Source organism: Dendropsophus ebraccatus, chromosome 2 (genome assembly GCF_027789765.1).
Source record: "Dendropsophus ebraccatus isolate aDenEbr1 chromosome 2, aDenEbr1.pat, whole genome shotgun sequence".
Taxonomy (NCBI): Eukaryota; Metazoa; Chordata; class Amphibia; order Anura; family Hylidae; genus Dendropsophus; species Dendropsophus ebraccatus.
Genome location: NC_091455.1, coordinates 35,067,553 through 35,082,299, shown reverse-complemented (window position 1 = coordinate 35,082,299; position 14,747 = coordinate 35,067,553). Strand labels below are relative to the sequence as shown.

Here is a 14,747-nt window from a genome sequence, read left to right as displayed (position 1 = left end):
ATAGACTATTACTATATTGTACCCTTTTTCACCCTCCTACCACTCAAATTCGCACTTGTTTGGCCCTGCAGCCTTTTTGTCCTCTCCCCCGTTCCGTAGCGTTGCGTTCCATCGTGTCCACGCCCCTTTCTCGCTCTGTCACACAGGCGGTCCCCTCATCAAAAGCGTTGCATTGTGGGAGCTCCTTCCTTTCTCGGTCCCCGGCCATCTTGGAGGTAGACCTCTGGTGAGTGGGGCTCCGGATATTCGGGGAATTTGTGTTATTTCGGGGTCCCCCGGAGGTCGGTAACAGCTCGGGGGTGTAGAGCGCAGTGCCCGCCGCCTCACTGTGTGTTTTCCCTCTCCTCTACAGGTCCGGGATCCCTGCGCAGCAATCATGGTGGCCGCCAAGAAGACGGTGAGTGCGGCCTCATGTCTCACGTGGAGTGCCGGCTGCTCCCGGGTCACCCAGGAAGGGATGGGCAGGCTTCCCAGCAGCAAAGCTCCTCTGGGGGTAGTAGTAGAGGCAGGGACGGGGTATCGAAGTAGTAGTTATGGATGTCACGTGTGTATGTGATGTGTCACATGGCTGCCTAGTCTGGGGCCCTCCAGCTGTTGCAAAACTACAACTCCCAGCATGCCTGGACAGCCTTCGGCTGTCCAGGCATGCTGGGAATTGTAGTTTTGCAGCTGCTGTGTAGTAAACACAGTTCTATAGTAAAGTGATATGGTATCAGTCACTCCCTGATTACTGTACAGCATCTCTAAAGCTGATACAGTACTACAACTCCCAGCATGCCCTGACTGCTGATCAGTGATGGACCACAGCTATAGAGCTGCGTGAACGTGACAGTTGCCCATAGCAACCAATCACAGGGCAGCTCTCAAGAATGTCAGATGAAAGCCGGGTTCTGATTGGTCGCCTTAGACAATTGTCACTTTCCGTCAGTTAGAAAACTTTTTCTATATTTCTGTGGTTGTATAAAAAAAAAAAAGTTGTACTAACCCCTCTGTGCTTTCCTGCTGCTGCGTCTTTGGTGTCCACCACTAACTGTAGAGATGAACTCGTCTCTAGAGTGACAGCCTGCTCAGCCAATCACTGGACGCAGCTCTGTTCTATCTGTCAGGGATTGGTTGAGCGGGCTGTCACTCCGGAAACGAGGAAAAGTAATGTTTTTTGTTTTTTTTTTCCATGCGGGACACCCCCTTTAATTCTTTAAATTCTTTGAAGAAAAGTCTGGGCATGGAAAGGGTTCTGTAAAAAGTAACAGAACTAGCCATCTATATTCCTGATGCAAGAGATCCACACGCAAAGAACACATGATCAGTTTGAGCTCCTGTACTAGGGCCGGGACTTGCATGAGTGTTAGACATGTGAATGTGCCCTTAAAGGGGCTGTCCGGGATTTTCAGAACTTTGTCCAACAAAAAAAGTTTATGTACTAAGGGGGGAATTTATCAAACTGGTGTAAAGAAGAATTGTCTTAGTGGCCCCTAGCAACCAATCAGATTCAACGTTTCATTTTTCACAGACTCTTATAAAAATAAAAGTGGAATCTGGTTGCTAGGGGCTACTAATGCTGCGTTTACACGGAGCGATAATTCGCCCGATTTAACGATTTCGAAGTAACTTTTATAAGCGTTATTCAGCGTTAAGATGGAAATATATATCGTACAGTATATTTGTTTTGCAATCGCTTAAGCCTAGGTAAAATAGGTGAACGACTGTTTACGCGGAATGATCTGCAAATTTTTTACGAACGACGATTTAAGAACATGTTCAAAAATCAAAATGAACGATTTCTCACTCGTCATTCGTTGTGTTTACACGTACGATTATCGGTTGCATTCGATCGTTATTGTGCAAATTCGCACGATAATCGTTCCCTGTAAACGCAGCATTAGACAATTCTACTTTACACCAGGTTGATAGATCTCCGCGAGTGTTCTGTTGCTCCAAGTTCCTAGCTGGACCTGTATCGCTGAGGCCGGTTACTGGTTGCAGCATCACATGATGTATGTGATGTCATCATTGCAGGACCTGTGGGGATTTACAGTGCACTAAGGTTTAAAAAAAAAAAATAATTGACAATTTTCTCAAAAATCTCAGAGAACCCCTCCCAGGCATGTCATGTTGTGGGTTACAAGAGCAATAAGGCGCCAGTCAGTTTTCATGGTATAATATTATAAAATAAATTAGTCTTGGGTTATAGTTACAGGACATCTGCCCCCCCGGGGGTAGATACAAGGCTGGATTCACATTGTCTGTAGGTTTTATAAATCTACTAATGTTGGATGCTAAAAATTGGTTCTGCTGTATGGCATCCATTTTACATTTACTACTATATTCTATAAAGTGGAAAATAAAAAATACAGCAACCAGTGTAACCCAGAATGCAGTGTGACCCCAGCCTAAGTAGGAGATTGTCACCCCGGATCCCCTGTAAGGGTTTTGATTTGTTCTAATGGCTCAGTCTCTACAAAATGGTATTTTGGTTTGGTGCAGCTCCTTGTGTTGGTGGGATCTGTGGGGCATTCATGAAGAACAATATACAATCTAGTCACAGGATCAGCTCTGCTGAAATCGTTTGGCGTAATTGTTTTTTTCTTTAATAAATCTCTTGGTATTTCTCTTAACAGAAAAAGTCCCTGGAGTCTATTAACTCACGGCTTCAGCTTGTGATGAAAAGTGGCAAGTATGTCCTTGGGTACAAGCAGACATTGAAGAGGATCCGTGAGGGCAAGGCCAAACTTGTCATTCTTGCCAACAACTGCCCAGCTCTGAGGTGAGTTGACATCAGGATCTGTGTATTATACTTGCATTTTTTTCCCTCTGTAATACAGCTGCAGGTCTCAGCCTTGCCATCAGTTTGATCGCCTGAGCTGACAGTTGTTGTTTTGGTTCCCCTGGTCCATTGTCAGGCCAAGACTTGCAGCTATGATGTGGATACCAAAGTGCAACTATAATACACCTGTGTAGAGGTCTTTATACTGTATTGTAGCTATTAGATTGACTTGAACTTTTGCAGTAAGTATATAGACCAAACCTTGAAGCCTCTACTTCTATGGATAGGGTGTGTATCTTTTGTAAGCCAGTATACTATACAGTAGTGCATAATTCATAGACATCTGCTTAAGATGACACATCTAATAGTACAGAGCCCAGCTGTCAATCCATGAACAGGCAGGAAACATCTCATCTTTGGAAATATCTAAAGGCCCTATTCCACGGAATGATTATCGGCCGTATTCAGCCAATCGTCCTGTGGAATAGAAGGCAACGATCAGCCGACATCGTTCATGTCGGCTGATCGTTGCAGTCATTTTGTCTTTCAAGCATGTTGAAAAACAAGACTGATAGGAACGATCTGCTGCCGTTGCTGCAGCAGACCGCCACTATCCTCTATCGTTTGCCTGGACGATCTAGAGATCACCCGGGCGGTGACAGTGAGAGGTGAACAAGGAGCAAACGAACGCTGACAGCACTTGTTTGCTTCACAGTCGGCCCGTGGAATAGGGCTTTTACAGAGCAAATCTAGAATAAATCTGTAAAAAGTTGCGTAACTTTGTAGATACTTTGTATAGCTGATGCCCTGCAATATATATATATATATTTTTTTTTTTCCAATAATGGGCCTGTGGAACCCACTGTCTACATTGCCTCATACAGCTGTTATTAGTAGCTTTTTTTTTTTGTAGATGTTTATATAGAGAATGAGTGGTAGACATTGGTTTATGATAGCAGGATGCTGGTCTGCTATAAGATGTGAAGTACAGTAATACCTCGGTTTTTGAACGCTTTGGAACTCGAACTGCTTGGTATTCGAACGAAAATTTACCCAGAAGTAGTGTTTTGGAATTCGAACTTTGCTCGGTTTTCGAACGTTTTTGCGAGCGTGGATGGTGGGTTGTGCCTTGCGAGTTAAACAGTGGTGAGGCTTTACATACAGTACAGTGCTGTATAAGACTGCTGGAGTGCATATACAGTGCAGTAGTAGTAGTACAGGCAGTGCACCACCATCTCCCATACATTACAGTGCTTGGATGGGGGGGGGAGGACGCTATACAGTAAAGGATGGGTGAGGAGTTGGTGACTACTGTACTATCATTGATAGTTCTGATGAACATTTCTTATGTTTAATGTTCTGTACAGTATAGTGCTGTACTGTACTGTAGTGATTATACTGAGCACTTATCAGTGTAATAAATAAGTATTGTAGGTAATTATTGGTGGCTGCTGGAACCAATTAATCACATTTACATTATTTCCTATGGGAAGACACTGCTCGGTTTTCAAACTGCTTGGTTCTCAAACTGCCTTCCGGAACCAATTAAGTTGGAGAACCGAGGTACCACTGTATAAGCTGTCGGCAATGACTTTTAGTGCCGACTCCTCCTTTGCAGCCACCGGCAATCCAATCCTGCATGTTCAGGTTCACTCATCTCTTCTCCTCCCTCATAAATAGCTGTAGAATAAGTCACTCCTGCTGCCCTTTTTCAGTTCCCTTATAATGAAGACAGATCATCGGTGTCCAAGTATCCGTGTAACAGTTGTAATCCACTAACCTTATAACAAAGCTGTCATAAGCATGCATAAGGATAAAGTGACACATTCTGGGGTCTGTGTAACCTGTTATAGTGAAGACATGACAACAATGTGTGTTTAATTTTGTGATGTTTGTTCTGCAGAAAATCGGAGATTGAATACTATGCAATGTTGGCCAAGACCGGAGTCCACCATTACAGCGGCAACAACATTGAGCTTGGTACAGCCTGCGGTAAATACTACAGAGTGTGCACACTGGCCATTATTGATCCAGGTAAACACATTACAGTGACCTCACCTCTTGGGGGTCTTGTGGAGCTGTCCTATGTGCGAATATATTCTCGCCGGATTGATCTGTCAGTGATCGGTTCTGGGCTAGACATTCGCTAGATCAATACTGGTCTGTGTCGTTGGTACTGGCCCATAATGCCTTACTGATTCTAAAAGGCTTGTTACATATGGCTGTGTGCACAGAAGTGGCTGTAAGGCAGTCATAGTGCTGGGGGGGGGGGGTCTCGATAACAGTAAATTAATGCAATAAGCTATCCCAGCTACAGATCAGTATGTTGGATGCTGGGTAGTTTTAATAGTCGAAGGTTTTAAACATAAAGATGAATCTCTGAAAACCTGGCACTCAGGCCGCAGCACCGAAATAAGAAAACATGAGTAAGGCCTCATTCACACGTTACTAGATCAAAACAGTTGGTGAATGCCTGTCCTGGACTGTTTCCCCGCACGGCATGATGAATCCATATAAAGCCGGGAGGGGGAAATGATGTATCAATATCATGTCGGGCTGCTCTGTCATTACAGTGCCACGGAGATTCAAACTGGGGAAACAGTCCAGGGCAGACATTGACTGTCTGTGTTTCAAGGACAGAACCTATGGGCAGTCCTATGTTTACTGGTAGTATAATGTCAGATCACTGGGGTGGAAGCAGATGACAGGGAACTGCTGGGAATGGATTCATACAGTGTTTCTCCAAAAGTAAGATGGGGTCTTATTGGGGCTTATTTTCTGGGAGGCATCTGTAAGTCTGGTGCAGAGCCAAGGCTGCGATCTTACCAGTGTGAAAAAAATGACAGACTCGGCAGGCCTCCTGTTCGGAGCAGACACTCTTCACGTCTTGTCAGGCCATCAGTCTTATCACATGTTCTGTGCAGCGCAGTGCATCTTGTGGCAGAACTACAGCAACCATTGTGCAGCTTTTCCTACTGGGGGCTATTGTCCTGGCAGCTCACAGCACACTAAGTAGAAGACCGTGCAGACACTGGGAGCTCCCTGAGGATCCTCCGGTGGGTGCTAGTGTCAGCACTGTACTTAACCTAGCGCTAGATGCATTTACTGTGACTAAGGCTTATGAGGCTGGGGTTTCTTTTTGGGGTAGTTTTGTGTTCCAGGTAGTTCCTAAATAAGCACCTGTTGGAGTGTTAATTTGTTTGTTTTTTTCCACTTTCTGAAGCCAAAACGGCACAGGGTCATGATTAGAGGACATGTTTAAGGGTATATTCACACGGGCGGGCTCGCAGCGAGATTCTCGCTGCGAGCCCGGCAGGTCCTGTCAGTTCCCATAAACTACATACTTGCTGCGGTCTAAACGACCGCAGCGAGTATGTAATTATACCGCGCTTAACCCCTTCTACTCCCACCGGCTCCCCCGCTGTAAGCAGCATACATTACCTGTCCTTGCTGCACGGGTCCGGCGTCCTGCTCTCCCGTCCGGCCAATTAGTGTGTTGCCCAGCCGCAGCCACTGATTGGCCGGGCGGGAGAGCAGGACGCCGGACCCGTGCAGCAAGGAGAGGTAATGTATGCTGCTTACAGCGGGGGAGCCGGCGGGAGTAGAAGGGGTTAAGCGCGGTATAATTACATACTCGCTGAGGTCGTTTAGACCGCAGCAAGTATGTAGTTTATGGGAACTGACAGGACCTGCCGGGCTCGCAGCGAGAATCTCGCTGCGAGCCCGCCCGTGTGAATATACCCTAAAGGAAACACTTTGGGGGAGATTTATTAAACTGGTGTAAAGTAGAATTGTCTTAGTTGCCCCTAGCAACCAATCAGATTCTACTTTTCTTTCCTCAGATTCTTTGGAAAATGAAAGGTGGAATCTGATTGGTTGCTAGGGGCAACTGAGCCAAATCCACCAGTTTGATAAATATCCCTCTTAGACTCCTGTCTTCAAATCTATTTGTGCCTATGGCTTCAGAAACTGCTTGAAAGACCTGACCGTGAGAACACATCCTGCAAGTGGCGTTAAGGATCTGGGATGTGGTGTCTCCAACAGTAATCCCTCCAAAAATAAAGTGTAACATGTGGTGTGAACACAGTCTAAGGCTGCATTCACACATACGGTGTAGGCCTGTCGTGGATTGCTTCTCCGCCCGGCCTGATGTATCAATATGATGGGAGCAGGGGAAATGTTTCAATCTCTGTAATGACACAGATGCGCAGCTCAGTCTCTACAGTGCCGCGGAGATTGAAACTGTTCCCTCGCTGCCGGGATGGTATCGATACATTGTGTCGGTGGGAGAAACAATCCATGACAGGCCTACAGCGGGAGTAGGGTCCACAAAATTCGGATGTGTGAATGCAGCCTTAGACTGGTATACACATTAAATACTATGTATAGCCTGTATGTGCTATTAACATGCAATTCTTGTCTTTCAGGTGACTCTGATATCATTAGAAGCATGCCAGAACAGCAGCCCAGCGAGAAGTAAATTTCTATAACAAACTGTTAATAAATGACTGGTTTTCCAGGAAAATCCTGTTTTTGTATTTTTTTTTTTTTTTTTTTTTTTTTACTTAGATGTATACTACCAATCTATTACAGTAGGCAGAAGTAACCACCCTTACGACTCAAAAAAACCACTGCTTTATTTGATGATGGGGATTTTACACTTCGCTTATTCCATAGTCGTAGGTTAATGCTAGCAGCAATCTTTTTATGTTCATACTGTTTCTCTATTGTGGTGTATGTGCAGTATTGTCATGGAGCCCCAGTCCCATTTCAGTCAATATCTGAAGTCAGACGTTACTCTGAATAGGACTTAATATTCCAGCTATCCGTTGCTTTTTCTGGACATGAATGAAAGTGCTGTAGATGAAGAATTATGGAAAGACAGTGTTGGTTACCACTTGCGTCATAGACCATAACCAAGCTTGCAAAGATGTTCAGAGAAACATATATATGTAGATCAGCTCACCCCAGATAATTAATGGCGCATGCAGGTACACGAGTCTCCGGGTTTGGAGTGGAGCACGTGGAAATATATGCGGGCCGTGTCCCGTATCGGCAAATCCAACGTAGAAAGAGATTTTCCACAGCTCCTTAGGATAGTGCGAATTTTTTATTGGTACATATACGGTGAAATTAAAAACTGGTTAAAATCACGCCGACGCGTTGCGGAGGCAGCCCTCCTTAATCATGGCAATGTAACTACTATACAAATAAGCCTTATATAATGTGTAGGATGTACCAAATACCACTGACTCCACCCCCACAAAGGTGGGAGGGAGAGGGAAAGGGAGGGGGAAGGGGAAAGGAAGGAGAAAGGGGGGGGGGGGAGGAAGGGGGAGGGGGAGGGGGGGGGGGAGGGAAAGGGAAAGGAGAGGGGAGGGAAGGGGAAGAAAGGAGTGGAAGGGGGGGGGGGGGGGGAGGAACGTCCCACAGATCAACAACGGAAAAGTAGCTGCATAATAATTAATCAATATTCAGTGATATATATATGGTATACTGTGTGATAACAAAAGCAGGTATATGGTAATCCGTTGTGATACATTGTTGGAAGATAACCGAAATGACAGAGAATGAAAATGGCAAAAAAAAAAAAAAAAAAAAAAAATCCCTTTCAAAAAAAAAAAAAAAAAAAATTTCTTTTTTTTTTTTTTCTTTTTCTTTTCCTTTTCCTTTTTTCCTTTTCCCTTTTTTTTTTTTTTTTTTTTTCCTTCTTCTTTTTCTCTCCTTTTTCCCTTTCCTTCTTTCAAAAAAAAAAACAAAAAAACACATATTCATTATTATTATCAAAAAGTATTATCAAAAAATGTAGAAGAGATCCGTTTTTAGGTTCATGCCCTGGGGAAAACGTGTGGCCAAGTTTAGGATCCAATATGCTTCCCGTTTTCTGAGGAGCTTGGCCCAGTCTCCACCTCTAGGGGGTTTATTCACTTTTTCTATAGCTATTATTTTGAGCGTGCTAGTGTCACCCATGTGGCATTGATGAAAATGTCTGGACAAACCAGACATGGATTTTGTCCCCCATGGTGCCGTTGTGGAACGGATGTCACGCATGTGCTCAGAGAAACGGACCTTCAGTTTCCTGATAGTGGACCCTACATATTGGACGAGGCAAGATGAACATTCCGCAAGGTATATCACGTGTGTGCTAGAACAATTGATGAAGCTCTTGATGGTATAAGAGTTTCCCGTAATGTGTGACAAGAAAGAATGGGTTTTAAGTGAAAATGTGCACATTGGACATCTGGGGGCAGCACATCTAAAAAAGCCAGTCATGTTGAGCCAGTTCTTGTTGGTCCTTGCTAGATGTTCAAAAAAAAAAAAAAAAAAAAAATTTTTTTTTTTTTTGAAAGGGATTTTTTTTTTTTTTTTTTGCCATTTTCATTCTCTGTCATTTCGGTTATCTTCCAACAATGTATCACAACGGATTACCATATACCTGCTTTTGTTATCACACAGTATACCATATATATATCACTGAATATTGATTAATTATTATGCAGCTACTTTTCCGTTGTTGATCTGTGGGACGTTCCTCCCCCCCCCCCCCCCCCCCCCTTACACTCCTTTCTTCCCCTTCCCTCCCCTCTCCTTTCCCTCCTCCCCCTCCCCCTCCCCCTTCCTCCCCCCTTCCCCCCCCCTCCCCCCCCCTTTCTCCTTCCTTTCCCCTTCCCCCTCCCTTTCCCTCTCCCTCCCACCTTTGTGGGGGTGGAGTCAGTGGTATTTGGTACATCCTACACATTATATAAGGCTTATTTGTATAGTAGTTACATTGCCATGATTAAGGAGGGCTGCCTCCGCAACGCGTTGGCGTGATTTTAACCAGTTTTTAATTTCACCGTATATGTACCAATAAAAAATTCGCACTTTCCTAAGGAGCTGTGGAAAATCTCTTTCTACGTTGGATTTGCAAAGATGTTGGCTGTTTAGGCATGATGGAAATTCTAGGGCAGTGTGTTTGACACCACTGGTGTGCTTATGTAACTGTGCCTTTACACACAGATTTATCTGACAGCCAGGAACAGAATATTAACAGGGAACAGGTCCTAAAGAAAAGACTGAGATTTCCCCTTTTAAAATCTTCAAATCCATTCCAGGCTTTGCCTTTGAAAATCTGTCATATACATCTGTGTAAAGGCACCCTTAATTGGCAAATTAGAAGACACGTCCCCCCCCCCTCTCTCCTTCAAGTGAGAAATTCTTCCTAGGCCACTAAGCAGTCTGGTGTTACATCAGTTATGTGCTCAATATAATTATACTGACCTGACTGTCATAGAATTGAATTATTTATTCCCTGATAATCTACAAGCCTGTGTATTTATACAGAGGAGGCAATCTGAGGGCAGTGGCTATGGCGGATAAGAAAGCAGCAGACCCAGCCAATAATACACCTTTAATAACTGGTGACCTCCCTATCCACATTAAATTGTTTGGTGCAGCCGAATGTTCATGTGTTTCCTATGGGGAGGGGTACACTGCTGCTAGACTGCAGGGTCAACAAGTCATCATTCCTGACCCCCATGCCCATCGACAGCATATGACGTGAGAGGCCTCTATACAGCTTATACCAGGGATAGGGAACCTCCAGCCCCCCAGTTGTTGTAAAACTACAACTCCCATCCTGCCTGGACAGCCAAAGCTTTAGCTGTCCAGGCATGATGGGAGTTGTAGTTTTGCAACAGCTGAAGGGCCGAAGGTTTCCTACTACTGACTCAGAACCTGCCTGTGTCTGCGGTGGGTTTAGTAGAAAGTATTTTAGGGCCTGTAAGAGGTAGTGACAGATCTCTGCTCTATACTAATGGACCTGAACCAAAGAGCAAGACCTGAGGAAAATAAATGATGGTTGCTGTGTATACAAAGGATCCAATAACAAAGTAGGTACACAGACAAGCTTATTACAAATAGTTTACCATTTATTATTTATGTTGCATAAAAACAATTTGACTTTGAGCTTGAAATCTTGAAATTACAAAACTAGACTTGGTCCTCCGCTCTTCCCTTCTCTAGATTTCCTCTGGTTTTGTTTCCCGTAGAATTTTCCACTTAAAGTCCTCAGCACGATACTCTGCCTATATACTCTGTATTCATACATGCGCTTTCATAACAATATAAATAACACCTTTCTGTACTATACATTTTGTTGCTGACGTCCAGATGGTCGATGGCTTGGGATAGTTTGCTTCTTTCTATGGAAGGATTAATGTTCTGTTCAGTTCTTGTCTGATCTGCTATCTCTGTCCCACTCGGTTCTCCAGTTCTTGCATCCGTCGTGTGATCTGCTCCAGTGGGTTCTTGTCAAGGAAACTACAGGCAGAAGTCTCAGTAGTAGTTTGTACATGGTGGAAGGCCCTGTAGCAAAGCTCGGAATGAAGCCCATCCTGCTAAAACACATTCCCCATTCCCAGAGACATAACAATAGGAAGTGCATAGGGTATCCTGCAAGTTCTAAAGCCTTAGGGTCCTATTACACGGGCGGATGGGGGCCTGATAATAACTGTAAACAAGCGCTGATCTGCTAGATCGGCGTTCGTTTACTGGGCCTATTACACAGCCCGATAATCGTTTAACAAGGGCTGCGGGGACATCATCCTTGCAGCCCTTGCTTAAAGTGAGTGTACCACCAGGCCCAGGCTGAAGCACTGGAGGCGGGCCGACCCACCCTTAGTGGGAGGAAACTCCAGCCCCTCTGTGATAGGGTTCCATTGATTCTAATAGAGTCATGTTATGGAGGGGCTGGATTTTCTTCCCACTAAGGGTGGGTCGGCCGCCTCCAGTGCTTCAGCCTGGGCCTGGTGGTACAGTCACTTTAAACTGTATACATAACCTATCCATGCTGCAGGGCTCCTTTTGCACGGTGCTTCTTCCTGGGTCGCACATGCTCCAGCGCGGCCTGTTTCAGCTGGCAGGGCGCTCAGACCATCACTAGCCGCGGCGGTGCCGACCTGTGATTGGCTGAGCGGCCTGTCAGCTCAGACAGGCCGCTCTGAAACTGGAGCGCGCGGGACTCGGGGAGAAGCAGAGCGCAAGAGGAGCCCTGCAGCATGGTCAGCCGCCAGCCGTGCACCGCTATTACATGTAGTGATGCGCGGTCGGCGCCCGACAATTATGGGTCCAAACCTATATCAACGATCAGCCGATGATCGTTGTGTTTATTACACGGATCGAATCGGACGGATAGGGCTGATTCAGCCGATTATCGTTCCGTGTAATAGTACCCTTAGGGGGCATTTACACATCCACAATATATGGTCCATGCATGGACTTAATGCTTTCAGGGGTTCTGAGATCTGGTCCACAGTATATGGTCCCTGCATAAAATTCTTATACCCAGTATGAGAGATCAGTGCTATAAGTTACATGTGTTACAGAATTTTCACTGGGGTCCAGAAACTTCATGTTCTGCATTTCCCACTCCCATTATAAGGATCATATAAGGGTAAAGAAAAAACACAAGGATGGATTAAAATAATTTTTGCCAACTCACACAAAATTGTCCAGGGGCTCCAGGATGTCAAGTAATCTAAAGCAGCGTATGTAGGGAACTGTCAACACATGGTCCTACTGGACCAAAAATGTACCTGTAACTCATTTTAAGGGTAGGCTCAGACGGATGTGCAGCCTGCCAGTTTGTAAAAGTCAGCCCCTTAAACCCCTGCGGCCCGTTGCATACATTACCATGTCTACACTCCGGCTTGCTTCAGGGGCTCCTGGTGCTCAGCCAGTCAGTGTGCTGCCCCGCCGCAGCGCACTGATTGGCTGAGCGGGACGTCCAGACGCCGGGAGCCCCCAAAGTAAGTCGGAGCACGGACCCTATAATTTATGCAACAGGCCATGGGAGGTTAAGGGGGGCTGACTTTTACATACTTGCAGCGGGATGACAATCCCACTGTGAGTATGGAATCTTACTGAAAGTGCCAGGTAAGTATACGCAGTGGATTTCGCTGCGAACTCGCAGTGTGAAATCCGCCGACGAGGCGTTGTGTAAACAGACCCTAAAGGGGTATTCTAGTGCTTAAAAATAAAGCATACTCACCTGCCTTATCCCCCTGCTGTTGTGACAGCTCCTGGTCCCTGCTGCACCCTCTGACTCATTGACCCTGCAGAAAATGCCCACTCAGCTAATTACTGTCACTGGCTGTGACACGTCTCGGTAAGTGACTGGGTCAGTGGGCATTTCCTGCAGGGTTGACATGTTAGAGAAAGTGGCAACAGTGGAGGGTCAGGCAGAGGAGAATATCTTTAAAGCACCCAGCTCACTTGGTGTCAAAGTTTTACAGATTTGTAAATTACTTCTGCTAAAAAAACATTGTCTTCCCATACTTATCAGCTGCTGTATGTCCTGCAGGAAGTGGTGTATTCTTTGCAGTCTTTGCAGATGATAAGTACTGAAAGAAGCAAATTACGGATCTGTATTAGAAGAACTTTTTTTAAGTAGAAATAATTTACAATTCTGTATAACTTTCTGACACCAGTTGATTTGAAAGCTGTTTTTTCCAGAGTAACCCTTTAATGCCTCAAGGACAGCTGTTTTTAGTCTAAGCTTATACTCACCTGCCCCGATTCCCCATTGTATTTGTCCCCATGCTTCCTGGTAAAACCTTTTAAAAAGTTTTGATGAGTTGGGGGGTCTGGGTGCTGAGTGCTCAGCTAAGTGCTTCTCCCCCTGTCTGGCTGTAAGAGATGGATTCTAGGCTTAGTAACTACCTGCATGTTAGCTGCTTCCTTTGAGGAGCTTTATGCTGAATAGCATTAGTCAGGACCCTGATGCTTTCCCATGTAGAGAGTATTATCCATCACTGCATGTGGGTGCAGCACATACAGGATTTATCTCACAGGAAGTCTTTAGCTTTCTTCAGATGTAATGGAAGGAACACGATGGAACATTGTCAGCATAACTCATACTTATAACTCAATGTAATAGATAAAAAAGGTAATACTCTCATAGTAAAGGATATACTGTTGAGTTAGTCGTCTGACTTCTTCATTTGAATTGTACTGAAACTCCATAATGTTCTTACACTGGCATTGCTCCTCGTCTTTTTCTGAAATATTCAAGATACAGTACAGGAAATACATTAGGCTCATGTTTCTATGTATTAAAGGTAAAATTCCCTACTATAACACTCATCTACAGGATAAGTCATGTGTCAGAATGGTTAGGGTCCAACGTTAATTGTGGGACTTTCCTATTTATGTGTTGACCGTTCACCCGATCAGCGAGATCTGCATTTGTTTGCAGTGCCTTTAGATGGCACAACCAATAAAGCGGCTGGGCTGCATGAACAATTACTGTATTGTTTGTGCAGCCATTTAAAGGGAGCCAATCATTATAAAATCACCCATTCAGCTTTTTCCAGGCATATAAGTAATTTCTATAAGTGACTTATATGGCCTGAAAACATGAGAGATTTATCAAACATAGTGTAAAGTGAAACTGGCTCAGTTGCCCCTAGCAACCAATCAGATTCCACCTTTACTTTTCCAAAGAGTCTGTGAGGAATGAAAGGTGGAATCTGATTGGTTGCTAGGGGCGACTGAGCCAGTTTCACTTTACACCATGTTTAATAAATCTCCCCCATACTTTGTAAATCCTACCTATGTAGACATGAAGGTAGTCTCAGCACCTAGCTAGACGCCGCTGATGGGAAACACTTCAGCAATTATTCCTCCCTGGGAGCGTTGGTGTATAGGAGCCTGTAATGTCACAGAGGGGCCATTCCTGAGCGTCAATTCTGCCAGGGAGGGGTGATTGCCGAAGGGGTTTCCCGTCAGCCGTGACTAGTTAGAAGCCGAGGAGCGCCCCCATGCCTACATAGGTAGGATTTACAAAGTACGTTTTTGGGCCATATTAGCAATGCTCATAGTGATAACTTATATGCCTGGAAACAGTACATTGGGGCGTATAGTAATGTATTAATACAGGGGCCATTTTATAATAATTGGTTACCTTTAAATCTGTTGCTCTCGGCTGCACATTCCCTGTTTA

At 44.8% G+C, this 14,747-nt stretch overlaps 2 protein-coding genes and 1 non-coding gene across 3 annotated transcripts in view; 2 read left to right on the top strand and 1 right to left on the bottom strand.

The window, feature by feature from the left end:
- Positions 1 to 162: 162 nt before the first annotated feature.
- RPL30 (ribosomal protein L30) lies at positions 163 to 7,289 on the top strand. Its single transcript, XM_069959881.1, has 5 exons — positions 163 to 226; positions 353 to 397; positions 2,619 to 2,764; positions 4,668 to 4,798; positions 7,192 to 7,289. The coding sequence occupies exons 2-5, from the start codon at positions 377 to 379 to the stop codon at positions 7,242 to 7,244; spliced, it is 351 nt and encodes a 116-aa protein (XP_069815982.1). The 5' UTR covers positions 163 to 226; positions 353 to 376; the 3' UTR covers positions 7,245 to 7,289.
- LOC138785036 (small nucleolar RNA SNORA72) lies at positions 4,852 to 4,984 on the top strand. The gene has a single exon (XR_011362020.1). It is a non-coding gene; the product is annotated as a small nucleolar RNA SNORA72 (small nucleolar RNA).
- Positions 7,290 to 10,657: 3,368 nt separating the features above from the next.
- LOC138784120 (matrilin-2-like) overlaps positions 10,658 to 14,747 on the bottom strand; it is a 28,395-nt gene continuing 24,305 nt past the window's right edge. The window contains exons 10-11 of the mRNA XM_069959636.1: positions 13,717 to 13,803; positions 10,658 to 11,045 (exon numbers count right to left, since the gene is read on the bottom strand). Of these exons, the coding sequence (XP_069815737.1) occupies positions 10,990 to 11,045; positions 13,717 to 13,803 (143 nt within the window). The 3' untranslated portion in view covers positions 10,658 to 10,989. The remainder of the gene's footprint in view (positions 11,046 to 13,716; positions 13,804 to 14,747) is intronic.